Raw genomic sequence first — 27,705 nt, 5'->3', positions numbered from 1 at the left:
GACACCCAAGAGATAACACTAAAATGCATCTTTGCTACCTTTCCTGAACCCATTTTTCATTTAAAATTCAGAAAAACGACAATTTACCGTTAGCTGAGCTTGCAGCCTATACTTCTCATTTTTGTTGAGCCTGCACCAGCAACGACCCAGTGGGAAATACAGTAAATTCGGCTGCGCCGCTCAACGTGGCCCGTCCTGTCCCCGAGCGCTGGACGGGCGTCCACCTCGCAGCGGCACAGCTGGCGAGGGCACGGCTTTTTTGTCTGCCCTGCCGGACCCGCAGACAGCCTAGTGCCTTTGTTCTACCTCAGGCAAGATCAGGAGATTTCTAACTAGAGATCTGACACCTCAGTCTTCCCGCTCACCGTGACAGTGACCGACTGGGCTAGGGGGGGTGCTGTTTAGCAGGGCGGTTACGCAGAGCATTCTAAGGGGCGTAAGCCGCGTTTCCAAGCTCGCAGCGTGCACAGGCGGGCGCTGCCGATGCCCACCAGAGCCTGACCCTGCGCCCACCAGCGGACCCGTCCGCAGGCCTGCCCCGGCTTAGCACCTTCGCCCCCGGCCGCGCTGCCTCCCTCCTCCGCCCGCTGCCCGCGGGGAGGCTTCAGCCGGGCAGGGAGCGAAGCAGAGCCCGGTGCGCGGGGGCCGCCCCGCGCTAGCGGGGTCCCCGTGAGGGACCGGGTGCTGGGCGCCCCCGGGGTAGGTGCGGAGGGGGCCGCTGCTTCGGCTAGCGGCCAGGCGCGGTGGCCCGCCTGGGGCGAGGCGGGTCTCGCCCCCCTGCGAGTCCCACCATGCCGCGGCGAAGCGGCCGCCCCCAGCCCCAGCCCTCCCCCCCGCCCCCAGCCCGGCGGCCGAGGTGGGCTCCCGCGCCGCCGCCGCCCCCCGTCCGCGGCGAGGCGGGCCGGCGGGGCCGGGAGGCGGAGGGGGGAGCGGCGGCGCACGGCGGCGAGGTGGCTCGGCAGCCCTCCCGGAGGAGCCCGGCCCACCTCTGCCGTACAGGCACCCCCCCCTCCCCGCCCCGAAAGAGGAACTCCCCGCCCGCGCGCAGCCCGGCCGCGGCGGAGGGAGAAGCGGCGGCAGCGGCAGCGGCAGCGCGCCCGGCCCCTCCGCGCAGCATGGCGCAGCAGCGCCCGCCGCCCGCCGCCGCCTGAGGCGCCCCGCGGCGCCGAGCCGAGCCCGCGCCCATGGCGGCGCCGCCGCCCGCCCTCAGCTGGGCGCTGCCCCTGCTGGCGGCGCTGGCGGGCGCCGGCGGCCCCAAGAGCTTCGAGCTGCCGGGGGCCCCCATCGACAACATCGAGGTGAGCGGCCGCGGCGTGCTGGTGGCGGGCGGCAGCTGCCTCTACGAGCTGCGGCCCGAGCTGCGGCCCCGCCGCCGCGTAGTGCCGGCGGCGGCGGGGCAGGGCTGCGGGGAGCCCCCCGGCGTGCGCAGCAACCTGCTGCTGCCCTACAAGGAGGCCGGAGGGGCGGGCGTCCTGCTGGCTGGCTGGACCCAGAAGGACGGCACCTGCGAGGTGTGGGAGCAGCCGGCCTACCGGCAGCGCTTCAACCGCAGCGAGGTGGTCAGCTGCCTGCCCAATGGCTCCACCGCCGGCGTCGTCTTCCAGCTGGCCGGCGCCTGGTACCTGGCCGTGGCGGCCACCTACTCGGGCAGGCCCTACTGGAACCGTCTGGACTGTGAGCCCTCCCAGTCGGACGAGGCGACCGTCATCACGGTGCGCAGCATGGACAACCTGGAGTCCAAGGAGGAGCTGGGCATCATCAAGCGCAAGGATGAGCCTTTGCACTTTGTTGATGCGCTCCAGTGGGGGGATCACCTCTTCTTTCCCTACTACACGTTGAAGGCCAGGTTGGGCAACGACACCACGGAGCCACCGAGCATGGCTGTCCTGCACCAGCTGCGCCCCTCAGAAAGTGGCCTTGCTTTGCAAGGGCATGTGTATTTGGACTGCGGGTGCAGGAGCATCATTGTTTCCTCCAGCCTCGTCCGCCAGGGCGAGCGGGGCTGGTGGGTGGGTGTTTTCAACCACAACAACAGCCACAGCACCAAGGCCTGGAATGCCAGTGCCATCTGCATCTTTGAAATGGAGGAGATCAAGGAGCAAGCCTGTGGGTCCACGCACTTCATCATGAACGGGAAGAGCTGTGTAAGTTTGGGCGTCGTTTTGCTAAGCTTTCGTCCTGCACGCCATTGTTGACGTTTCGTCCTGACTGTTGTTGTGGCTCGTGTCGCTGTGCATGACTTGTGGGGTGTCCCTGACCTGAAGGCGTACGAAGTTCGTGGGGAACTTCAGAGCCGCGCCAGGCTTTGCACATCAGCCCTGACTCCATCAGCCCTAATGATTTCTGCAGCACTTTCTGTTTCTAAAAAGCTGATCCCTTACCAATTCCTGGAATGTCCTTCCCACCTACAACTTGGGAAGGACGTGTCTGAGGGAACGCCTGAGGGCATCCTGGGTCAGGCCTGAGCCTTGGGCTCCTCGCTCAGTGCGCCTTTTTCTGGCAAGGATTAGTCGTACCTCAGTGTATTTTCCTGCAGTCTAGATAAAGCATCTCGTACCTTATTCTGTGCATTCACATCTCATGTCACTGCAGCTACATAAGAAATGGAAAAAAGCCCATCAAATGGACTCCTGTGCACTGGGCCGTGTGCGTTGTTATCCCCATTGCTCGCTGGTTATTTATGGTTGCTTGTTCGGTTGTAGGTGTTTCCCAAACCTCCCAGGATTGGCTTTGCTTGAGAGGGCTCAGAGCCACCCCCCCAAACCCATATGTGCATCAGACAGCAATAGGCGATACGTCTTTGTTGCTGCAGTGGTTGCATTTCCACAGGCAGTGGTATCCCATGGAGATCCCCTGGTCACCTACTTCTGTTAACACTCTCTCTTGAGCTCCTTCCTCCTTTTGAGGGTGAGCTGGGCACATGGAGGGCAGGATGGGCAAGGCTACTGGCTTTGCTGTGGCCTCAGTAGCTAGTAAAGAAATGAACTAAGAATTAAATTCAAGAAGCTTAAAATGTACTTCAGGTGAAGAAGGTGCTTTTGCAATGCCCCTCCATGCTTTTAAGTCACGCTCAGAGGTCTTTTCAGAACTGTGGCAAAAGGAACGACACTGAAAAGTATTGGGGGAACCATAGGGGGTCAAGCAAGCCATCATAAAGCAAGCCCTGGCCTTTTGCAGTTTCTCTCCCATCCAGGGACTTTGCAGCTTAACCTCTGAATCCTTGCTCTGTTACGATGGGAGTTTGCTGGAAACTCCTTGAAAGAAGTGCAGTAGATTTGCAGTCGCTCCTTGACTTCCCAAATCTAGCCCATAGCAGAGCACAGTACGCAGATTCTTCCAAATACAAACTACCAGAGAACACGTGTGATTCAGTCTGCTCATCTCCCTACTGAGTTGTGAGACTATTGCCAGTGTTAGAGGACGTAGTTATGAATGAGAACCCCGTATGTGGGTGAAACAACTGTGCTGAAGTAATTGGTGAAACTCTTGCAACAGAGCTGGAGCAAATCCTTTGATTTCTAGTGCCAGTTTATATCTTACTGCGTGATTTCTCTGCTCTCACAAGGCAAACTTGCTGAATGAATTTGAAGTCTCATCCGCATCCCAAAATACCTATTTGTTAGTTGGATTTTCAATTTGTATTCTTTGTTCCTAATTACTTGTGGAGTTTCTGTTTTCTGAGCCTGCAAAAAAAAAAAAAAAAAAAAAAAAAAAAAAAGAAGAAACCTCTCTGAGCAGCAGATCCTTTATAAACACTTTCCAAAGCCCCATGCTAGAAATTCCAAAAGAGTCTCATGGATTTCATAGGGTAACATAATGCAGGTAAGCTGAGGCAGGTATTTCTGTCTGACTGATGTTCCTCTCAATCCTCTGTCCCCATTGCCTCCCAGTGCCCGAATATAAAAAAGTCAATGATCTACTTGTGTAGGAATTGGTCTGATTCAGATCAGACTCTTGTGTCTCTAAAGTTACTTTCATGTCCCAAAAGGCTTGTCTCTCCTGGAAATTTAGATTGTATTTGGATACAATGCTGAAGAATTCCGGCTTTAAAAATGATTAGAAGGATTGTTTGTTTATGTCCCTAACCATGGTGATGTTATTGATCATGGTATTTTTGCACAATAAATACGGTTTACCACTGACGGGAAAGTGGTATTTTAATGTTTTGTGAGATAGCAGGACATCTGGGTGTTGTGTAGTAATATGACCTATAACATTACATAGCTAATTAGGCTCCCTTTTTAAGCTGATTATATGTGCTTCTGGTATATAAACATAGAAATAAATGCATGTAGTTCAGCTTTAATACGTTTTTTATACTACAGAAGGTTAGGCTAGGCTATTGCAGAGTAAGTTTGGAGATGACAAGCCCATATGCTGCTGCTTCTGGGTTGTTTTAGACCAGATCCTTCTACTGTCTGTCACCAAATCATGGGAGTCCCTGCAAATGTGGAACATGCTCTTCTTGGACTCAGAAGCTCACCAGCTTCAGAACTGGCAGGAAGACGGAATGCAGCACGTCCATGAGTGCGCAGCTTGTAGGAGAAGTATGTGCAATAGCGAGCAGTGCTCTGTCCAGAAAGGAGTGCCTCGTAGCACGGAGCTGTCACAAGCACGTTGCAGTACGATATGTAGGAATGGCAGCAAGCAGCACTTAAGTGCTTAACGTGTCCTTTGAAGTCCAGTCTTTTAAAGGCAGTGCTGGTACTGAGCAAATGAATGTGTTGCAGTGTTATGATTGCTTGGAGTGCAAGACCTGTACAGTGTTTGTGGTGAGTGGACCATGCTGAATGTCAGCCTGATTTTTGCCTTGCAGATGCCACGTGTTGTGAGGTGCTGCGGGTCTTAGTCTTCTTTGCTGGGTACACTTGAATTCTGGAGCTCGGGTGTGATGTGATGAGGTACACGGATCATGGACACAGACTGTCGGTTTATGTAGGAATTGAAAATACCAATTTTTTTTCACTGCAGGAGTACCATTTCCAGTTAGGGTGTGTGTTAGGAAGTAGTGGCAGTTTGTTTTCCTTCTGATCTTGTCATTCTTCAGATTTCTGTGATTATTCTGATTACCTTTAGGCAAGACATCCTCTTACCTGTCTGCACTCACACAGCTGCTCATTTTGCACTGTGTTGGCACTATGCTTCTCAATAGTACGCTGCAAGAAGGACTTAGCCCGAGGTATTTGTGGTCCTGAATTCCCTGCTATGCTACTGATGCATGTTCTACTCTAAGCTCATTCCTGTAAGGTGCTGAGCTTTCTGGCCCTAACCCAGTAAAGCACTTAAGGACATATTTAACATTAGGCATATAAGTAGTTCCATCATCTTCATGCCCATGCATTTAAAGTTAAGCATGAACTTGAGTACTTTGCTGGATTGGAACCAAAGTGCTCCACGTCCTGTAGGAACTTACTGTAGGTGCGTAATCTCTTTAGCTCGCATTGCTACTTGGGCCAAAGTTGACCTTTGCATTAAGTTTTAATGCTGTGTTTGGGTCTGTCGTTGAAAATTAGTATTTTTTAAGATCCTTGCTTACCAACTTTATCAAAAAGTGTGTGACTGCTACAAATTCTGTGGAATTGGGGGTTATGAGAACTAGCTAATTCTCTTTTCGTTTTGTGCAGTGTTGTGCGCAAAGCATTTTGTCCCGGTTGGATGTGTTTATTCTGGACATATATAAAATATTGGATTCCCAGCAACATGATCCCTAACTAGCAAGAGGCAAATGGTGTCTTAGATGAAATAACTCTGAAAACATTTTGCAGTTTTATATTCAGCTTGTTCTCTTCTGATCCACACGTCTCTTAGTTTTGGTTATATCTGCTTATACGCACAGTTGAGATGTATGCGTTAATGGACTCGCTAGCATAACCTGCATGTATGTAAACATATCTTCTTCATGATTTCCTTAGTTAATAACTGTGAATTTGCCAAATCTCATTCTCCTTTTCTTTTCAGAAACGTGACTGAGCACTAACAAACATTTTTAGTGGATCACAACTATGAAATCGAAGCTCCTTAGCCAATACATAGGAGAAATGCTGGAATTTGTCACAAATTTGCTCCAGTAGCTAGTGAGCTCTAAGAAGGCCTTTCCTTCTGTTTTTCTGTGGCTAAACGGGAGCTACTAGAATCTCCAATCTCTCCCAGAGATCCCAGGATCTTGTGGATCACAGCCAAGCAGATGAGTTGGAGAACTGCTCAAATTAGAGAACATCAACAGGAGAGACTTGTAGGATGTTACTTAATCACAATGACAAATCTGGAAATTAGGTTTGCCATTAAAAAAGGTTGCATGAGAAGAAGAGGATCCTACAATTTTTCAGGGAGAAAATCCAAAAAAGTGTTAGGCGTACACTGGTAAGACAGAGAGAAGTTGCTGTGGTTTATATTAAGGTGTTTATTTTATGTGCACAGGCTAAGTAGATGTGATAACTACTGAATGCTAAGCTATCTTGGTTGGATTTTCATCTGCTGTTTAATGCAAGTAAAGATATATAACAGCCTGTTCTTTCAATTTTTGCATTTTTCAGTGGGTGATAAATATGTGGGTTGGTATATGCCCCTTAATTTATTGAGCATAGTTTGGAATCCTAGGACAAATCTTAGCTGGTGTAAGCTCTACTGAAATGAGATTTTGAAGTCAACAGAGCCACATCAGTTTAATCACAGCCATTCATTTGGAGGAATGACATTTGAATTTGTGTGGTAACTAATTCCAAAATGATTCATGGTCTTTTATTTAAGGAAAGAATTACAGACTTCTAAATATCATTTGGTATCAAAATTGATCCTGCAATTAATTTTCTAGTAGTAGAGTCATCTCGTGTGTATTACCAGACTGCTAGTATTTCATCTGATGCTTGACAGATTTCTAGAGTTAAGGTTTCTACAGTGAATATTTCTGTCCGGTTACAATGAGTTTCCAGTTCATCCCTGTTTGGTGTGGGAAGTAAACCATAGGAGACTTGTAAACTCTCACATTGTCAGTAAGAAGAGTTGCTTTTAGTCATCTGGCTTTACCAGGTGTTCTTAGCAGAAACTTTTGAGAGCCTGGGGGCTCTTGAACAGAATATTCACTTCCTTGGGATCACAGAATCATTCAGGTTGGAAGGAACCTCAGAGGAGGTCTCTAGTCCAGCTCCCTGCTCACAGCAGGGTCAGCTCTGAGAATAGACGAGGTTGCTGTAGGCTTTGTCCTGTCAGATCCTGAAACTTCCAGGGATGGAAACTGCACAACTTTTCTGGACAACCTGTTCTGCTTAATTGTCCTCATAGTGATGGTTTTTAATCTCCTATGGTTTTTAATCTCCTGTCCAATAGAAACCTCAGCTGTTTCAGTTGGTGTCATTATCTCTTGTTGTCCTGCATACATCTCGGTCAAGAGCCTGGCTCTGTTTCTCTGGTTCCTCTGAAATTGTCTCTTCTGTAGGCTGAGTCATCCCAATTCCCTCAGCCTTTCCTTGTAGGGCAGGTGCTCCAGGCACTGACCATCACAGTCGCCCACCGCTGAACTCACCAGCGTGAGTTCTGATAAATCAGAATTTGTCAAAATCACTGCTGTACTGAGGATCCCAGAACCGAGTGCAGTATCCTAGACACAACTGAACATGTGCCAGGTAAAGGATAGTAACCACTTCCCTCTCTCTATCTGGCTGTGGTCCTGTCAATACAGCCCAGGATGTCATTAATAACCTTCACTGCTCCCTGGATACACTGTTTAGCTTACTGCCCTCCAGGACCCTTGTGTCCTTTTCAGCAGAGCTGCTCCCCAGTCTGTGCCATCACAGGGGGTTAGCCCATCCCAGGTGCAGGACTTAGCGTTTGTCCTTGCTGAATTCTTTGGGATTCCTGTTGGCCCATTCCTGCAGCCTATCTAGGTCCCTCTGAATGGCAGCCCTGCACTCCAGCATGACACCTCATTTTGATGTCATCCACAAGCTCAACCCAAAAGCTTTCATTGTCTTCCTCCAGGTCATTGATAAAGATATTGAGCAGGACATGTCCCTGAGAAGCTCCACTTGTAACCAGTGTCCGGATAGAGTAAAAACCATTAATCAATACCCTTTGCACCTGATGATCCGTCCAGTTTTTCCACCCATCCAGTAGGCTCCCTCTCTAATTTGTAACGTCTCAACTTGGATACAAAGATGCTGTGGGAAATGGTGTCAAGAGCCTTGCTAAAGTCAATGACATCCACTGTTCTCCTCTCCTCCACAAACTGAGTCACTTCATCACGGAAGGCAATCAGGTTGGTCAGGTGTGATTTATCCTTAATGAATCCATGGTGGCTTTTCCCAGTCACTTTCTTCTTGTTGTGCCTAGAAATGGCTTCCAAGAGGATTTGCTCCATGATTTTCCTGGGGAAAAAGTGAGAGTGACCAATGTGTAGTTCCCCAGGTCATCCTTCTTGTCTTTTTTTGAAGATGGGTGCAGTATTTGCTTTTATTCACTTCTTGGAGACTTCCCCCGATCTCCACAGCTTTTGAAATACAGAGAATGGCCTCACAGTGTCATCAGACAGTCTCTCAGCATCTTCCTACAGATCCCATCTGGTTCCCCTGGGACTTCTATAAAATGAGATTTCTTAAGAGATCCCTGACTTAATCCTCTTCCAGTACTGGAAGCTCTGTAGGTACAAAGGACTACAAGAACTTGCTGGTGAAGTCAGAGCCTTATCTGTATCCACTGTCAGTAAATCACCTGACCTATTCAGCAGCTGACACACATTTTCATTGTTTATTCTTTTATTGCTCATGTGGTGGTAGAAGCTCTTCTTGTTGCCCGTAACGTCCCTTGCCAGTTTCAACACCAAGTGAGCTTGGACTTTGCGAACACCATCCCTACATGTCCAGGCATGTTCCTGTTTCTGCCTCCTCTATGTTTTTTTTTTCTGCATTGTCGTTCAGTCATGACTTCCCTGCTTAGCTAGGGGCTGTGTCCTGATACGTCTGCCTGTTTTCTTGAGTTTTGTGCTTGGAGGAGGTTGTCCTGAAAGACCTACTAGCTTTCCTGAGCTCAATTTCCCTTCACAGCTGCCTCTCAGGCGACTCCACTAACCAGTTCTGTGAACAAGCTGAAGCCTGGTCTCCGACTCTGTACTCTGCTTTTCTTTCCTCACCACCCTCAGGATCCTGGACTCAGTTATTTCATAGTTACTACAGGGAAGGCTGCCATTGATTATCACATCTCCAGTCAGTTCTTCTTTGTGAGTCGCAAATCCAGAAGAGCTGATGCTGATCACTTCACTGACCCCCTAGGGTTGACAAAACATGGGGTCACATCTCCTTCACTTTGTTCCCCAGAGCTCTGTAGTCCTGATCTGCACTGGGCAGTATCTTTGGTGTCCACATGGATGTGTGACAATGGGTAGTGGTTCAAGGAATGGAGAATCATGGGCAGTCTCTCTGCAACGTAACGGATTGGGGCCCCTAAAAAAAAAAAAAGGAAACCTGTTGTAATAGCATGATGGTTTATCAGTTCTGTGCCTTCATCCTTCACGGGAGGGAGTCTCCAACCACAATCAACCACCACTTCCTCTTGCTTTCTGCTAATACTCTGTTCAAGCTCAGTTGGTTTCAAAGCCTTCCTTAATGGAGCTTGTTCTCCCTCATTGGTTATTAGGACATTTTATCAATTCTGTAGACTCAGATCTGAGGGCAGACAAGGAATGTTTCTGCTGCTGCAAGAAGTCACAAATTTCTAGCCTCCCCCATCTCAGGAATCTCCATCAACCTCTTGCCCAAACATAAACTCTGACTGTCCCTCCTGCCTCGCGTCATGAGGCTCAGGATCTTGCCTTTGCAAGGTCTCTGTGATGACCTTCTCATTTCCTGTTTTTTTGCAGTCTGCTTGCCTGGACTGGTTTGTCCTCCTGGCATTGCTATGCATTGCAGAAATTAAAAAACCTCATGGAAATAAAGTTTTGGAACAGTTCATCTCCTCGTTCCTTAACCCTAGTAAAGGCTCGCTGCATGCACCAATATTTAAGTCTGTTACCCTCTGATATAATAACGATTGATGCAGGAGGTTGAAGGGTGGTAAAGTTAAGAAAGAAAAAGGAGATTCCAGAAGTTTTTTTTCCCTCTAAGAAAACATCTATGGATTGTTCGAGTGTTGACTATTGCTATACGCTGCTCGCAAGTCTTGTGTCCTTTTGAATAGCTGCATCTGTTCATTCACTGTGATGCTCAAACCCTTTATTTTTACTTTTTGGCCAGCTGCAATATGTTGAGTGCTGAGTGAGCTAAAAATGCTGCCTTTCCCTCTGAGACATGCAATGTAAAATAATCAGGAGGAAATCAAGACAGAAAGTAGTGGTGTGAATATGGTTGCTGCAGCTGGAATCATATGGAGATGAATCTGAAAATGACATGCAAAATTGAAAATTAGTACAAATACCTTTCATGCCAATAACTGAACAGCATGGGAGGGGGTGTGAACTTCAAAGGAAAATGTAAGTTAATTCAGGAGATCTCTAGGCTTACCTGTGCACATGAAGATTATGGGGGACTATAGAATAGAATGAAGGGTGGAACTGAAGAATTTAAAAAAGAAAGGTCTTCCAGAGCAGTATTGTCTTTTCTTTTGCTTTTCTTGTTTTTGTATGAGCCTGAAAATGTTACATGATAGACAGATGGATGATCATGGGAGTGAGTGACACTTCAAGTATAAAGGAAGTTTAGACTGTAAATGCATTTTAAAGATGGATTTAGCTGTGAGAGGAAAACCTTGGGAAGGCCCTGCAGTGCTGTAACCCCATTAGTCACACTGGAAGAGGTAAAAGGGCTTGTTAAAGAAATAAATGCACATGGAAAAGGGGTGACAGAAGGGTGAATGCAGCAGCTGCACCCTGGAGGGAACGGGCAAGCTGGAGAAATGGGTTGCAAAAGAGAGAAGGCATTTTTTGTTGTGACTGCCCACCATCTAAATTCCCCCTCTTCTTATCTGTATTAGCTCAATGTCGCATTGACCCTCCCTCTAGCAAGCGGAGTGAGGGGAGGAGGCTTCCACACTTGTCAGTATTGGTTCTTCAGTCAGATGAGGAGGATGCACTGATATGACACTAGTTATTTTACTAGTATGTGGGTCAAAATAAAATCTGGCAGCAAAGCTTTTCAGAGACTGGGTGAGTCCTTCCCTCTTCAGTGATCTTGTACAGAATCTGTGAGGTGGTTTGTTTTCCTTATGCTACTATATGGTGCACTGCAGAAAAAAAAAAATCCTAATTCAGGTGGAAATCAAAGCCTGGGAGCTTCACCTCCTTAGTCCTTAGCCTGAGTGAAGGCTCATTGTGTGCACCCGTGCTGGAGTTTTGTTACCCTCTGATCTAATAAAAAAGTGAGTTAACTTTTTCCACCTGGAAATGCTCGCTATCACTTTCTCCCTCCATATCCAAAACAGACCCCCATGGTACTGGAGTCTCATGCCTGAGTGGGTTTTGCTGAAGTTCTGTACCAGTACAGACAATTCCTGTGTCTTCTTCCTGCTGCAAGAAAAAAAAAATCTTTAAATATGAAAGTTAATCAAGTCTCCTTTTACTCCAAGTGGCTGCTCTTGCGAGCTAATTAAAATAATTCAGATGACTGAAAAAGATTTTAATTTACTTAGGATTGCAGTTCAGAAAAAAACTGTTTCTATGAGGAAAGACTTTTTGGGATTAAGCCAGCGTCCTAGAATGTAAGAGTTGAATTCAGCTGTTACTGTGTTATATGGATTTGCTTCATAACTTTGAGAAATGCCTTCACCTTCCCACAAAATGTCAGTTTTAATGGTCCATTCTCGAACTTTGACTTGTGCATTAAAGCGAAATACATTCTTGCACTCAGAGGGTTCCCATAGCTTTAGGAATCTGTCCTAGAGGCTGAGATGCCGGGCTTTCTAAGCTGACCTTGGGCTTGTTCCCAAGGATGTGGTCTTACCTGAGCTCTTCGCCCCGCGTCCCCTTGCCTGGTGCTTCTTCGTACCAGCACTAGTGTCTCTGCAGCTACATGTTCATCTGATGAGGAGAATGACTTAAATGAAAATTCAGGTAGGTAGGAAGGTAGATGGATTTACAGATCATTTTCTAGGCACATCTTTTCCTTAACTAAGCTCACTGGAAAGCATTACAATAATGTAGGGGAAGGGGAGGTAGAGCTTGGCTGGGGTTGGACCCGTTTGGAAAGCAGGTGTGATCACACCTTTGGCAGTATCTGCCACAGAGATTGACTTTTACAGGACTGCAAAACTGAGTTACTGCTTGCTAGGGAGGTATCTAGGCTTGTAGGGAGTTCGGCGCAGAGACCATCTCTCACCTGGTAAATGAGCTTATTCTCACACGTCAGGGCTTCCTTTCAGCACTTGATCATCTGCAGTGGGGCTTGTTTGGCTTGGTTTGGTTTTGCCTTCCACAAGATACAGGGTTTTCCTGCATGATGTTTTCTTCCATGAGCTGCTTACACGTGTTTGTCACTTAACCTCTTTCAGCTTGGATGGAGAATTGTAGGTGACATGTTGATTTTAAAGTTCACACATGCACGTGTTTTCCCTGACATGAACTTTATACTACTTTATCTCATTTTTGTATTTATGAAGTACACAAGTCTCAACTTCCTTTAGTGTAAAGCAGGAAACACAAAGGGGAGGATGAAGCTCCACATTTTTTGAGACAGACAGACACACACCCACACCCACATACACCCCCCACCCCCCACGTGTCTGTGTGTTTGAAGTGCCTTTTTTCTCCAGAATATTTGCATGCCTTTAAAAGTGGTTGCTAAGTGTATCTATAGCCTTCGTAGCAGGTGCAGTCAAGTGATGGCAAGGCATGGCTTCATGAAGGACTGGCAATTCAGAATAAGCCTAGGGCATTATGTCCCAAAAAAGAGAAATTTTGTTGCAAAGTAACTTGCTGCTGTTAGGCCAAGTCTGTGTCCCACTGACGTCAGTGATTTAGCTACAGTAGGTGTAGTCTTTGTCACAGATGTGACCATTTGCCATGTATAAAAAAGAAGTAGCTTCACATTTCATGTACCATTTCCAGTGATGTGTTGCTCTGAAATTGTGTCAGCATTAAAATGTTACCCAAAGTATTGTCTAAAGTTGAGTTCTTTGAGAATCTTTCCAGGGATTCTTCTTTTTCTTTTTCTTAATGTTTTGCGGTATAGGTGAATGATTTTGTAACAGTTTTCTCTTGTATCTGATTTTCAGGAGGCACGATCAATCAAGAAATTACCTACCTTGGTTCACTCTGGATTAGTGGCTGTTTATGGCACAGTTGTTTTGAATCAGATAGTTCTTTTTTTGGGAACAGATGATGGACAGTTACTGAAGGTAAGCTGAGTGTGGCAGTTCTTCCCTTCTCCATCAGTTGCTGCTCTGTTCAAGTGGGTAGGTTTTTCCTGGTTTAGGCAGTGTATTATAAACAGATATCATGCCCTGAGTCTCCGTTTCTTTTTTGTTTGTTTGTGAAGTAACTGCTGTATTGTTACTTGGGCTTTCAAAAGCAATTATGTACCCTGCTTAAAATTCATGGAAACATTTCATTAAACTGATAATGCCCCCAGTATCAATCTGTGGGCTGTGGAGTTCTCAGTTACTCTGTCTTTTGTTTCCTTCCTTGCTTTGGTTTTCCAGTAGAAATATTAAATATTGTTAGATTTTGGAAGCATATTTATTTGTTTGTTAGCCTATCTGTGTGATGTGAATAGCTGTCCGTTAAAGAGAAAAGTCAAGACTCGTTTTGCTTTACCTTCTGAATAGTTGACCTATGCTAGCTTAAATCAATCCCCTGGAAGTGAAAGTCTTACCTCATTATCAAACTTTTCAACCATACAGTCAAATGTCTTTTATGCTTTGGGTTTTTTCTGGGTTTTGCAAGAATGTGCATTTCCTGTCTACACTGCGAAGGATGACTCTCGTTTTTTGTTTTTATTAAGCAGGGCAGTTGGAGAGGAATATAGTAGAGACCTTGCAAACTTTTGCCCATTTGATTTCACTGTGCTTTCGGTAATGAAAAATGAAATCGAAGTCTTCTGTGTCTCCTTAGCTCGGTGGAGACGATGAACATATCTCCCTTGTTTAGTCATGTTTATGGAAAACCTTATGTCAATGTTGGTGTGCTTATTAACTTGCAAAACAAAGTTTCTGTGGTCTCTGGTTCTCTTGAATTCTGTGCGAAGGGTGGTGGAAAACTAGAGTTGGGCAAAGTAAGAAAAAGAAATACCACCTCAGATGTGTACTCCCAGCAGCCATAAAGAAACTTCTGTCCTGAAGACAGTTGTCAGTAACTTGGATGGGTTCCTTTTTACGTTATGGGTGTCTGGAAGTTAATTTGTTTTCTGAAGGCTAATGCTTTTTTCTCCATTCATAGAAGTACTTAACACATTATGACTTTGGGATATGGGCGTCTCTTCCACGTTTGGTTTCTGGAACATACTTGGTGGGAGGGCTGTTTCATACACTGAACCAGTGCCAGATTCAGTGCAAAATGTGTCTGGCATGGATTTTGTTGAAAATCTGTTCTGGTGGTCTTTTCCTCCATCGTTCTGCAGTGTGAGGGCCAGTGCAGTAGGTGAATTGAATCAGGGCATAGTAAATGATCTCAGAAGCTCTGATGTAGTTGAAATTAGGCTTTTGTTTAAAGTGCTGAGTGATCAATGAAAGGACTCGTGAATAATTTAATTTCATGTGTTTTAGGCTGTTCTTAATGAGGATATGGAATCTAATTGCCCAGAGGTTTTATATGAAATTAAGGAAGAAACTTCTGTTTTCCCCAAACTTCGACTTGATCCAGTAGATAATAACTACATCTATCTGTCCTCTACCAATAAGGTAAGCACAATATTAAATAAAATAATAAATTCAAGTGAACTGCTGCTTTAAGGATTTCTGCCACTTTGTAAGTGAAGCATCAGTTTGGCTCAGAGTTAGACCCCAAGTATCCAAACTGCATTTACCAGTTTTATGTCTAATATCTGGTTATGTTGTCTAAGTTTGGGCTGCATTTCTGCAGAGCTAAGAAGAGGTTCCATTGTCATGGTGCTGCCCACTGTTGCTATGATCCAGCAACACCCTTAATCCCATGCTTTATGTCATTCTGTCGAGAGTCTTTGTTTCTCTTTTTCCTGGGGGCATCATGTGGAATCAAGTTTGGAGGTAGCAAACAAAACTTACAGACTCATCAGAGATGGAGTTCCTCTGAATTAGCAATCCAGGTATTGGTAGGCCAGGGTTTGCTAGTCAATAGTGGCATTTCTAATGTGGAGAAATCTCTTAATTTGAGAGATGGGTTTGAAGTCTTAGTTCTGCTGAAATCAATGATAAAATTCTCGTAATCTTCAGTTAGGCATAGACTTTAAAAAACCAAAACCAAACCAAAAACGCAATCAGGAGTGATTAATGCATATGCATAGTGTGGCCAAAGAGTTCAGCAGTCACTGGGAGCTACTGCATGTGTGCCAACATGTCAGAGCTGCATGTCAAGCAGAGAGCGGCTCCCAGGAGCAGGTGCAGTTGTTGCAGAACATCCTGCAGCTGGGCTGCTGAGCATCAGCTCAGCGAATTCCTTTGTCTAGCCAGCAGTGGGGAAGATGACAGAGAAAACATAAGGGCTGGCTGTCCATCTTGGCTGGACAGGATTTCACCTAGCACTTGATTAACTTCACTTACAGTAAAATCACTTTTCCAGCAGTAAACATTTAGGCTCCCATCTGAGAGAGTGGGTAAGTTGGTAGGAGAACTCCTAACTGATATAAACCATCTATCACAAATGCAGAAGGAATCAAAATTTCAGTCAAAAGTGTATGTAAAAACTTGAATTTTCTTTAGCTTTGTTAAAAGAGCCAGTTGTTACAGAGGAACAACAGCTTTTAGGAATAAGTGCCTGTCTTTGATCATCTGTTGGAGCTTAGATAAGGCTTCTACACTGCCTTTTTTAACTTGCTAGTAGTCTATGATGTTGGCTGGTTTCTGAACTGATTATCTCACGCACCTTCTATCTGAATGTTAATTTCAGTTTATCTAACTGAATTTTACAAGATATGGCTGGAAAAAACAGTAAATATAGTTTTGCAGAAAGCCATGTGTCCTTGTTTCTGTTCACAAAATGTAGGAACTTCTAATTCTTGCAAATTTATAAAAAAGTGGTTTGGATTAGGAGTATTTTTCTTACTAAGTATTAATTAACATTGTTATAATAACAATATTTGTATTTGTATTCAGTATTTGTAATCAGCTTTCTCTTTTTCTTTTTCCTTTCCTTTTCTGAAAATGGCTGGCTAGGATATTCAAGCTGAATGTACAAGTATAGCTACATACAATATAGCCACAATTATCTACATTTACTTATTGAAATGGCATTTTCATGCATGCTGAGTAGTTGCATGCGGTTGTTCTAGTGTGCACATGCAGTAACCTGACCTGGTGATGCAAACACAGATGCATTTTGTTTTGCGCATGCATTTTTGGATGCACCTTCATCAATCATTTAAAATTCTCAGTTCTGATGAGAGGAAAACGGTGTTCTGCTAAGCAGAGCGTTATTTGTAATATATACCTCCTTTCTATTGTTACCTATAATTTAATATGCTAATCAGTCTTTCTTGCATTAATCTGTCCATGCTGGCCTTTGAGTAGTAGAACCAAATTGTCATTGTCAGAGGCGTTTCATCATCTGATGGCAAAATACAGCGTGTGTAAAATAGGCTGCATATTTCTATCCAAAGGTCTTCTGGCAGAGGGGAGTCCGTAAGGAAACTTCCCCAAAGGGATTGTGCTTGGTTGCTGTCAGAGTTTTAATAGTAACCCTCGATTTCCCTGTTGATGGAGGCTATTCTAATTCAGTGTGTTATTGCATTCTTTGGTTTTAGGTGAGAAGAATACCAGTTGCAAACTGCGGTAGATATGTTTCTGAGCAAGAATGCTTATCTGCAAAGGATCCCTACTGTGGGTGGTGTTCTTTGAATCGAAGGTACTTTTTTGTATTTTAGACTTTCATATAAAACCAATGCATTATCAGTCTGTGTACATTTTGACTGGCTTGGGTCTATTCAGCATCAAGGTTTTATCTACTGAATTTTTATGGAACCAGTCTTAGCCATAACTGTGAGACACTTTATTGTCATGTGAAAGGGAGTTCTGTACCTTTTAAAGACCATGTTAACCCTCAGATTTTTGAGATCTTCCCATAAAATACATGATGGGCTAAGAAGAAAAAATTGTTTTGGTTTTGGAACAGATGTTTTTGCTGTCAAGGTTGATTGAGAGATAAAATTGTATACTCATGCTTGAAGCATCTTAATAGCTGGGAGCATCTTGCATATAAGAACAGTGAAAGAGTGCTCTGTTGTCTTCAGTATTCGTAGTTCCTTACTTTGGAACCACTGCCTTTGGTTTAGGCCAGAGGAGAATTTTTCTCTAAACACTTTATCCCCACACTTGAGTCATTAGTTTTGCTGCTTTCTTTGAAGCAGGTTTGAAAGCTATTGTACGTCTTTGGCCTGGACTGAAGAAATTCCTGGGTCATCAAGCCTAGTCTTGGCGATTGCAAGTAACCACATCATGCAAACCTACTCATAAACTAATCAAGGACCACCCTAAATTTAGATGGGCTTTTTGCCTCCCTGCCATGGTTGTGTGGCTATCTGAGAGTGTCGTTTTCCTGCTGGTTAAAATCTGTCTGCTCATTTTCATCACTTGTGTGTTCACGGGCAGGTTATACTCATTCGTTTGGGTGCTCACATCACCTTGGCTTAAACAGGTTTTCCCCCCTCCCTCACACTTGTCTCCTCAATGTTTTTGTGAAAGCAGACTCTTTTTTCACTTTCATTTTGGTGTGCTGAAACAGCAAACTTCGCTGAGGTACTCTCACATAAGACACTCCTTTCTTAACTTCACTCCAGTAGCCCTTCTGTGAAGTTTATGCATCCTTTTAAAATAAGGATGACCAGGGTTGTCACAGAAGAGATTTCAGTGGTGCCTTGCTCAGTGGTGTTTAATCAGTCTGTCCAGGAAGCACCTAACTTAGTGCATCCTGGGATCACAAATGTCTTTTTCATGACAGCATCACATTGATGGGCCACAATCATCCGTGATCAAATAATGCCCCCAGGTCCTTCTCTTTCTTTGTTTTCTTTCCAACTGATGAGTTTCCAGTCTATAAAACATGTGAGTTGTGAGATTTTTATTGCTCTAGGTACATGTTCTTGTACTTTATTGTTTGAAATGTCATCCCATTTCAAGGTTATCCAAGTTTTCTTGTGTGTTATTCTGATCTTCCTCTGCATGGTAACATTCCCAACTTTGTATCATCAGCAGATGTCAACAATGTAAACCTTCTTTTAGGCCAGTTTATCAGTGATTAAAGCATAAAACGAAAGTGGTTAAAAGATCGATTTTGGAGGAATTCCACTAGTAGCCTTCTTTTAGGAGGTTAATACTTCCCCTTTTGGTTTGTTTCAATGTTAACGTGATTTTGCTGAAGACCTGCTACTTGTGTTTGCAAAGGTAGTTAGTTATTAGAAGAGAGTAAGTATTTATCCTGTAATGTGTTTTCTTCAATCTCTCTTTTGCTACCTTGTTAGAAACTATGTTACAATGCTAAGCTTTTCAGGCTTTTAGTTACCTTATAAAGGATTTGTGAATAACAGTTACTAGTTAGTAAATCCCCTATTTATGAGGGGAGTCACCAAAAGTCCCTTTTTATGAGGGGAATCACCGAAAGTTTCCGCCTGGTTGAAACAGCAATAATTTACTCTTTTGGAGAAAAAATGAATTACTATAACATGAATCCCATTCAACACCCACAATAATTTTTTACTGTTAAGCACTTACCATAATTAAATATTTGGTTTTGTGAAGAGGGAGCTCTGAGTGAAGCTTTAGAAAAAGAGAAAGACATTTTTAGCCAGTATTTTAATCAAAATCAATACATGTCCACTGAAGCAATGTATTCCATAACAATTTTGAGATGGATGATATGTCTTATACTGTTACTGAGAAATAAATTTTATATTAAATATGCACTCCCATTTTTTAAATAAGACTTACCAGAAGTGCTTAATTTTAAAGACAGTGTGAACTCACATCCAGTGTTCTGATGAAGAAATCTGAACATCTTATTGCAAGTGAAAACAAAATGAAACAAAATGTTTCTACTGTTCCTATTTCTAATCTTTCTTTCATAAGGACAAATAAATAAATTCTCCTATTCACTTACAATCATTCAAAACAATTAGTCATAGCATTGTGTGATATTTGTTTTACAGGTTTTCTATAGATGAATCAGATTTACCTGAAATGTGCTGAAATTATTCCAATACAAAGCATTGATGGTTTACATGTATTTTCCATATGGAAATAACACAATGTGTCTTACTTATCTGACATGACCAGACCCACTGTTTAGTTTGGTCGGTGTATGTGACATCTGTGCACTTCATTCAGGGGCTGGTACCTTGGAAAGTGAAGCCAAAACTTTCTGTGAAACCATGTTCTCATTCCATGAGGAAATCAGTATTAGCAAGAATTTAGCAAGACAGAGAGGGCAAACTCAGTAGAATCTGTAATTAATACAAGATTAGTGAAGCAGAGACTTAAGTAAATGAGAATGAGCTGCTATGCGTAGGTATCATGTTATCATAATGAAATAAGAGGAGCTCAACTGCAGTTGTGAAGAGCAAACTTTAGTGGTACAAAGAAGTAGTTTGCTGTGAAAGATTACCAAAAAACCCCTTGACTCTGCTTTCCTTTGTACACATATCTATGCATGTCTGAAATCTGATTCTAGGGTTTCATACCTTATACCTTCACACTGGTACACAGTCCAGTCCAGTCCATCTCTCCAAGAAAGCCAGACTTAGTAGTTGTCTAAGTCTGTATGTTAATTTTCAAGTGGTTCACAAATAATATTTATCTGCTATATTAATTCCAAACAGTGTCTATTGACTAAAAATAGGGATATAACAAAATAATCTTTAGTTGAGTGGAATTCATGTCACTCTTGGCCTGTGCAGGGCAATTGTGAGAATTTATGCCAAGGGGCATCAGATGCTCTACTGCCCCCTTTGTGACTGCCGCCTACGAAATGACCATTCTCCTTAGCACATTGTTTGAGTGTTAAAGGTCAGCTATTAGAGCAACAAAAGGCACATTTTTCCTGCTATGAAGACAAATATGACCCTGGGCCCTGAGTGACATTACTTTTTTTCCTATTAAACTCTTAGATTCTTCATTGTAGATGAAGGAAATAAGTTCACTGCTTGTGTTCTTCAGGCAGTCTAAGGTGGCAAATAACTTTGTCCTAGGATAGTTTTAAATATTCAGCTTTATAAACAGGGTTTTTTAAAAAATATTTTAATATTAGTGTCACTGAAATGCATAGACTCACTCGGTGTCAAGTACTGAAAGTGTGTGCCTTGCATCTTCAACATTATGGTCCTCAGCCTGTCAGAAACTACAGGATGTATCTCTCTCACACTTCATTGCCAGTGAGAATTACCTACCTGTACGTATCCAAGTGTCTGGTTTATGCACATCTGTTGATGACAGATCCCATCCTCTGTGGTTCTAAAACTGTGGTGGCAACGGACCTTCGTGATCTCAGTAATGTGAAGAGAGATATAAAAGAGACTGAAATTTTTCCTAGTTCAGACAGTCTGAAATATGTCAGGCGTAGTCCCAGTTTCTTACAGTGTAGTTATGGTCTGAATGTGTTCAGATGCAAAGCCCCACTAGGTTCTTGTGCAGCAGGAACTCGGTTTCCTGAGTTAGACCACAAAGGAAGTGACCCAGTGCTTGAGTGCATTCCAGTTGCCAACGTCTTGATCTACAGAGAAGATGGCTTTATGGTTTCTATGGTTTGTGCGGTTATTTCGGGCATTTTGGAAAGCGGTGGATATTTTTCTTGAAAGTCATTCTTGTGCTATTCCTTCTGGAGAGAAAACACATTGTTTGTGAAATATGCTTATACGTTGAGCTCCTCATGAAAAAGGCCCATGCTTTGCAAGCATGTACTCATTTCTAGTTTTTAGTGAAGGAATAGTACGTTAAGGCTTGTGCCACTGATCATGTGATTGAAGCTATACATGCTTCTACATTTGGCAGAAAAGTAGTAGTATTAATACAATATTAAATGTTACATTTATTTATAAATATTCAATCTTGGTATTAAATGTTAAGATATATGCAGTTATTAGCACTTACTTGTCTTTAACTGAATCACAGAATACCAGGTTGGAAGGGATCTCAAGGATCATCTCGTCCAACCTTTAATTGCTAGCTATATGAAATTACTTGGAGTTAATCTCTGGATTGTTTGTTAACTGTTCACAGCAGACAGTATTTTAAGGATTCAGCTTTCAAACTCAGTGATTGTACATCTAGTTTCTATGCCTATGTTCTCTTTTTCTTATCATGTTTTTAATATGTGTAAACTTTGTAGTACTTGTATATCCCAGTGTTTCCTCATTCTTCCTTAGTTTTCCATTGTATAGTTTCTTTGCCTACAGTTTGGCATCTGTAACATTTTTATTTACTTTGTGCCATCCTGCTTCTGAAATTGATTTTATTCTTGAAGACAGAAAAATCTATTTTGAACTATCTTTTCAAACCCAGTGTTTTTAACCATCTTTTCAAACCCAGTGTTTTTAACCAAGTGCACTGATATAAAAGGGAAATATTACCATTCACATCAGTGGACGACAGAGGAGATTAGGAAGGGGGATGCATCTCACCAACTATACACATTCGTAGCATAGCTCTACATCTGAGCTTCACCACCATCTCCACTTATACTCTTCTGGAGCAAACAAGCAGCTTTTATAGTGTGATTAATTTCATTTTTGTTTGAATGTCTAAAATAGGTTAGGTGAATTGCACCCTGAAAGAGCATATTTCTCCGAATTGAGTGCAGAGGGAACTGGGGGGTCAGATCTAGAGCTGTAAAATGGGGCAATCAAGTTGGGGGTGATGAATTGCATCCCAGGCTACCAAGTCCACTGTTACTGGCCAAGCATATAATATTTGCTTGAGTCTCATTGACTTAATCAGGACCCTAGAGCATATATCAATGCATTGTAATTTATTTTGATAAGCAGAAGATTTTACTGATTGTTTTCCTGAAGCTTTTTGCAATTATAACTATATTCCTGTAAAAAATCAATACTGTTCCTGTACAAAATCAATAACATCAAATAAGTTGAAGTACAGCGTCTGAAGTCAAAGCCACAATGAGGAGGCTTGTATAATTTTATGTATGCTTTTAGGTGCACGTTAAAAGAAAATTGTACACGTTCCAACAGCATAAAGGGTTGGTATAACATTTCACATGCAGCTGATAAAGATCTGAAAATCCTACTAAGTTTCCCTGCCAAAAATCAGGTATGTACACCCAGTTTTATGCATGTTTGTTTATTGTGACTTAAAATGTGTCATTTTGTCGCTTATTGCATCTTCCCTTCTATTGTCACCATGTTCCATGTATTAGTCCCTCCTACGTCAACAATTGGCAAATGTATTGGAAATGCCAGTAAGTTGAATGTGTCAATCAGATACATGTTCTCTTTCTCTCCTATAAAATGTATCCTGAAGCTATACTTCGTGCTGTTGAGTCAAAAATTCACTATGCTGAGAAAGGCAACATTTCTGTTACATCACTTCATCAGCTATTTTAATATTTCCAGTGACTATAGATCAAGTGCATTGTATAAGTTCTGAGCTTTGTAACAAGTTACAAAACATTTACTGGGACACGTATGTTAACACAAATGCGTCTTTAAGTGTTTGATATTAGTATTTACTTGGTATCTGTTCACTGCACACACAGCCTTGAGTATTTGATTATCAAGTATTGTGACTGGCCACTCAATCTGCATGCTATTGTTTCTGGTTTCCTGATTGAATGCACTAATGTGATCGTATTTGTAAAGCGCTCTCAGGCAGAAACAAAGGATAATTCATTACAAGACAAATTCTGTTTCATAATTAAGTGCACTTTGGTTATGGATGCAAACGTTGTCTCTCTATGAGTATTTGTACATTCTTGCTCCAATATTTTTAAGGGACTATAACAGCATATAACATTGTTATAGCAAAATTCTTTTTTTAAAATCCACAATTATTCCAGATTGCTCCTCTAACGTACCTTACAGATCCATTTACTTTCTGGAATTAAGCAATGCTGTTCCTTTCGGGACTGCTTCTGTATTGCTGCTTCAGTTGGGAGAGGCCCTCTCCTTTGGGAGGCTGGTTAGTGAATTGTCTGCTTCCACCACAAAAAATTTCGTTTTGTACATTTCATAGTTTGTAGTTTTCTGTAAAGACAAGGTGACAACTTAACAAGTATTACAAGAAATTTGTTGTATTCTTGTTATTGTTTTTGTAGGTTGCTGTGGCTGCAAGCATAAGCAAAATCCTTACTTCCTGTGTGATAAAAATTGTAACATCTGTTGAAATATTTTATGAAAATGTAGTGCTGAAAAACTCATCCTGTTTCTGCAATCTAACTACTCTGGTGCTAACTGATAATGGTATGTTTTACTATTACATGTATTGAATGCTTATTCACTGTCCTTTATTGCCAAGGAGAACTGAGCAGAAATACAGGCCTAATGAGTGTGAGAGTAGGTAATGCTTTTTATTAACTGTCATTGAAAAAAAATATTCTTGTTTTGTCAAGGTGATTTGAGTATAGTCACACTATTCTTGATAATTAAAGATTTGTTAATATGGAGTCCTTTCTAGAAGTAATAAAACATGTTAGCCTATGGCTAGAAGCAGCTTCTTCAGTACAGCCTATAGCAGTGCAGTGTTCTAGTGTTAGGAGTGTATTGACACGGTGCCATTAATCACTGTCTAAGGAAACTTAGGATAGCTGCAATGACAATCAAGCTGGCTGGAGCTATGGAAGCAGTGTTGGTCCAGTGCTCTGCTGTGACAACCCATCTTAACCCTTCTCTCGTCTGCAAACAGAATTTGTTTTTGCAAGAAACTGTACTAGCATAAGTAAAAGGAGAATCTGACTATGAATGTCTGTACAGTAAATAATCTTAACGTTCAATTAAGTCTTTCAACCTGACTTAGACACTTGTGAGAAAGCGATTGTCCCCTGTAGAAGTTTAGCAGAAAAATACATGGTTCAGGAACAATTTGACTGGTACATCTTTTTTACTTGATTTCATTCATCTTTCTGAATTATTGGTTGTATCCTTTTGCAATAATTCTTATAGTGCTTTGTTCACCAGTAGTTCTCAGAATTAGAGATCTGAGCCATTTGTATTGGATGCATGATGCATGTGATCTGTTTCGTGCATATTATGGGTAACTACGAGTTTTAGAATGAGGTGGTAAATTACTGAATGTCTAGACTTTTGAGCTGTTCTCTTGGCTTTGGTCTCAAAGATCAGATGATAATCCTTCACACTAGAGTCTTATTTGACTGATAGGAGGAAAATATCCCCCTTGCATTGCTCCAAGGGTCTGGATAGAAGCACAAAGCTTTTTTAGTACAGATTGACCTTGTACCTTTTTTAAGTTGCTTATGTTTGAATACAAAAGAGAGTTTTAATCTAAACTGAGGTACAAAGATAGCAAGCTCAAGGATACCATGTGCTCTTAAGTGACTTGAAGAGGAAACAGAAAATTCAGATAAATGGCTTCCTTTATCTTCTCCTAGATAATATAGCCCAAAAGACATGTAATGCGCTGCATGAATCTGATTCTCTAATAATATCTTTGTGTAGAAAGAGGAATGAAATGTTAACCAGAACTTATGATGACCTGTTGTTTTGAAGAGCTCAGTGCTGCAAAGAGCTTTCTCTCTCAGGCAGCCTTGCCCCTGAAGGAGCTTCCTTGGAATGTTGGGATGTCAGGAGATCATCCTATGGCCTTTGTACAGGGAAAACTCCTCTGGCACCATACAAGTCTTGTGTCAAGTTTCTGCCCAATATTGATTTGGGAATCAAGAAGAAAAGACTTTGTCACTAGCAGGTGACAGCTAGAGTGATATCCATGAGTATTCTCGTCTATTAAGCTTGTCTTTAGTAAACAATATTAGTGGATTTTTAAGAGGAATAAGTGCATTAGAGAATAAAAGAATGTCCTTTATTAACCCAGTCCGAAAAGCCATGTTTTCTTATAGTTGTGGAGTACATTGCTTTAGTTCTCTGTCTTCTTGGACTAAGGCTTTTTCTTACTCCTTTAGCAGGTTTTCAGACTATAGTGTTACAGAAGCCAGCTCGCCTTGCCTGTGGTTTGTGCCAAATATGAGCCCTTTGACAGTGTTAACCAGCTGTGAGTTTAGCTTGTGCCCACCGGTATTATTGCCACTCACATGCTCCTATGAGCAGAGATATATTAGTGTATAATGCAAGTGTGGAAGCTGTGTTGACTATTTATGGTACCTCGTGTAAAGTGACCTCAGTCTCATAAGAAGATGCACTTGCAAATCTCCTTCAGGTATCATTTCTGGAAAAAAAAAACCAACACTTTTTTAAAATACCTGCTACTCGGTGCAGTCTGTTGCATTTTGAAAGGTCAGCCCAGGCCATACAGAAAATAATAGGTTTCATAATTTCAACATAGACAAAATCAGGAAACCATATTTGACAGTGTTGTTTTTGAAGTATTTATACAAACTTAAAAGAGAAAACAAGTGCTGCCAGAAGTAGATTAATTCCTTGCTTTTACTTACTACTCCTAGTAAAATACTATTTTTCAGTAGCTCATGGCTTGAGACCCTTCTCATACAATGATCTTGTCAAGTGATTTAGGCAATTCTGTGCCAAACATGTCAGGTTTCTGCAGATACATGGATATCTGGAGATGTAAATAGGTGCTTGGTGAAGGATTTCAGAATGTCTGTGTATGCTCATCCACATCTTCAAGCATTAAAACACCTTTAAAAAATCGGACTCTGCTATCCATTTAGTAAGGTATTTAAGCATACAAACAGTCCCAAGGGCTGTTTCTAACAAGCAGTACAGGTGACCTTTGCAGTGAACACCCAAGTGCCATGCTGACATGTGGAGCTGGGACATACTTCTGATTTAACAATGTAGATGTAACCAAAGCTGGTTTTCATCTGAACAAGCCAGCCTCTGATAAAAGCAAAGCTTTCTCTACCTTTGCAAGGTAGGTATACTTTAAATCTGTGTAACTTTTACGGATTTAAAAGCTATCTACTTCCTAGCATAGGGAAGCCAGAAAAGTCTGCACACATGGGTTTCATTTGATTTCAGACAGTCATTCATTTCACAGACGTACACATCTGCAGGCACACAGATGAAAGGGACTATGGCTTAAGTGGTATATATCTAAGTCTACTTTTCGATGTGGTATTCTGCTCGTACGAGAAGATACTCTTTCATTCCACAGCTGCCAGTGAATTGTTGGTAGAGTAATTGCTAGCTGAAATAATGGCAAATTGACTCATGCAATCATGAAAGATTTAAATAGGATGAAAATTGCTACTGCATAGATTACAAAAGAAAACTCTGAAACTAAGTCTCTGAGACAGAAAGAGAGAAAAGTATGGTATGTTGGGGTCTCTCACATTAGAACAGTCTGTTGTGTTAGAAGGCTTGAATTTGGGGTCTGACTGAGCCACTGTATACCATTGTGTACTTTTCAGGAAATGGTTTTATATCCCTGCTCCATGGTAGCATTTCTTTATCTGTATCCTGATAATAACATTTTGTATATCATGTAGTGGTGGCATCAAGCATAATTAATGAGTGTGTATAAAGTCTTGGAATAACTCAACTGAAGGGTGCTATGGAATGACAAAATCTAGTTATTTTTATCAGTCAAAAGTGTGAGTGAATCTATTGGAGAAGGTGCGTAACATGTAGAGAACAGCTGAAGGCACGTGAACTTTCAACTCAATTATTTTTTTACAGTTATTTCTCGTAATATCCAGCATATGTCTAACAGTCACATTTTTCCAGATTGTCTAGTTCTTGAAGCATCGCTGTCCTCAAGCTCTTGGAATATCACACAAACATTTTGGTTGAAAAAGTAAGAACCTGGTTCCTATTGAAGTTCATTGAGGGGTGTATGTGTGTGTGGGGAGGGGGACTGGAGTACGATCATTCTTTTTTTTGGTATTTATTAAGGAAATATATTTTTCTAAAGATAATCAAATCCCTTTTCTTGGCCCATTTCCTTCTTCTCATTTTTATTGTCCTTAGAAAGCTACTTCTTCTAATGACTCTTTTATTTAATGGGACCCTGGCAGCTAGCTGTAGGAGAGTCATTACCATGACTGAATTTATGACGAGTGCCTGAAGAGATAATAGAGGATGTCACAATGACATTAAAATCTTTTTTGTCCTTGTGAAAAAGGTGGGCCCCTGCTACTCAGGATAAGACCTAGATCAGAGGAGTCAAGAGATTCTGTAGAAGTCGCTTTATGGAGCTGTTTTTTAATAGAACCAGTTACAATTTAAATATGGTCCATGGGTAACATGAATACAATTAAACCAGAAAGTAATATCTAATCTGCTAATAGGAATAATGAATACCTGTTGTTCTGTACATGTCATTTTTCAGAGCCACACTCTTTTGTTGAGAGCTTGCAGTAGAAAGCATTTGTGCCCAGTACATGACCTAACCCTTTATGATATGTGGTTGTTAAAACTTAGAAAGATCTGACTAACATATGTTGTAGGTAACTACAGCATTCCCATTCAGAACGCTCTATGAAGCTAATTCATAGACACCTGGGTT

At 42.3% G+C, this 27,705-nt stretch overlaps 1 protein-coding gene across 2 annotated transcripts in view; it reads left to right on the top strand.

Moving 5' to 3' along the window:
- Nucleotides 1-1,184: 1,184 nt before the first annotated feature.
- The window catches only part of PLXNC1 (plexin C1), a 70,792-nt gene continuing 44,271 nt past the window's right edge, over nucleotides 1,185-27,705 (top strand). The window contains exons 1-7 of one of the 2 annotated variants that reach the window (XM_086470979.1): nucleotides 1,185-2,144; nucleotides 13,192-13,314; nucleotides 14,680-14,814; nucleotides 16,851-16,951; nucleotides 22,245-22,359; nucleotides 23,363-23,507; nucleotides 26,925-26,994. In XM_086470979.1, coding sequence (XP_086327105.1) covers nucleotides 1,185-2,144; nucleotides 13,192-13,314; nucleotides 14,680-14,814; nucleotides 16,851-16,951; nucleotides 22,245-22,359; nucleotides 23,363-23,507; nucleotides 26,925-26,994 — 1,649 coding nt within the window. Of the gene's footprint in view, nucleotides 2,145-13,167; nucleotides 13,315-14,679; nucleotides 14,815-16,850; nucleotides 16,952-22,244; nucleotides 22,360-23,362; nucleotides 23,508-26,924; nucleotides 26,995-27,705 lie in introns of both variants that reach the window. The other variant, XM_086470972.1, reaches the window with a different exon arrangement.

The sequence above is a fragment of the Leptosomus discolor genome, chromosome 1 (genome assembly GCF_034619465.1).
Source record: "Leptosomus discolor isolate bLepDis1 chromosome 1, bLepDis1.hap2, whole genome shotgun sequence".
Taxonomy (NCBI): domain Eukaryota; kingdom Metazoa; phylum Chordata; class Aves; order Leptosomiformes; family Leptosomidae; genus Leptosomus; species Leptosomus discolor.
Note: the sequence above shows the minus strand (reverse complement) of the source record. Positions and strands in the feature narration are given on the sequence as shown.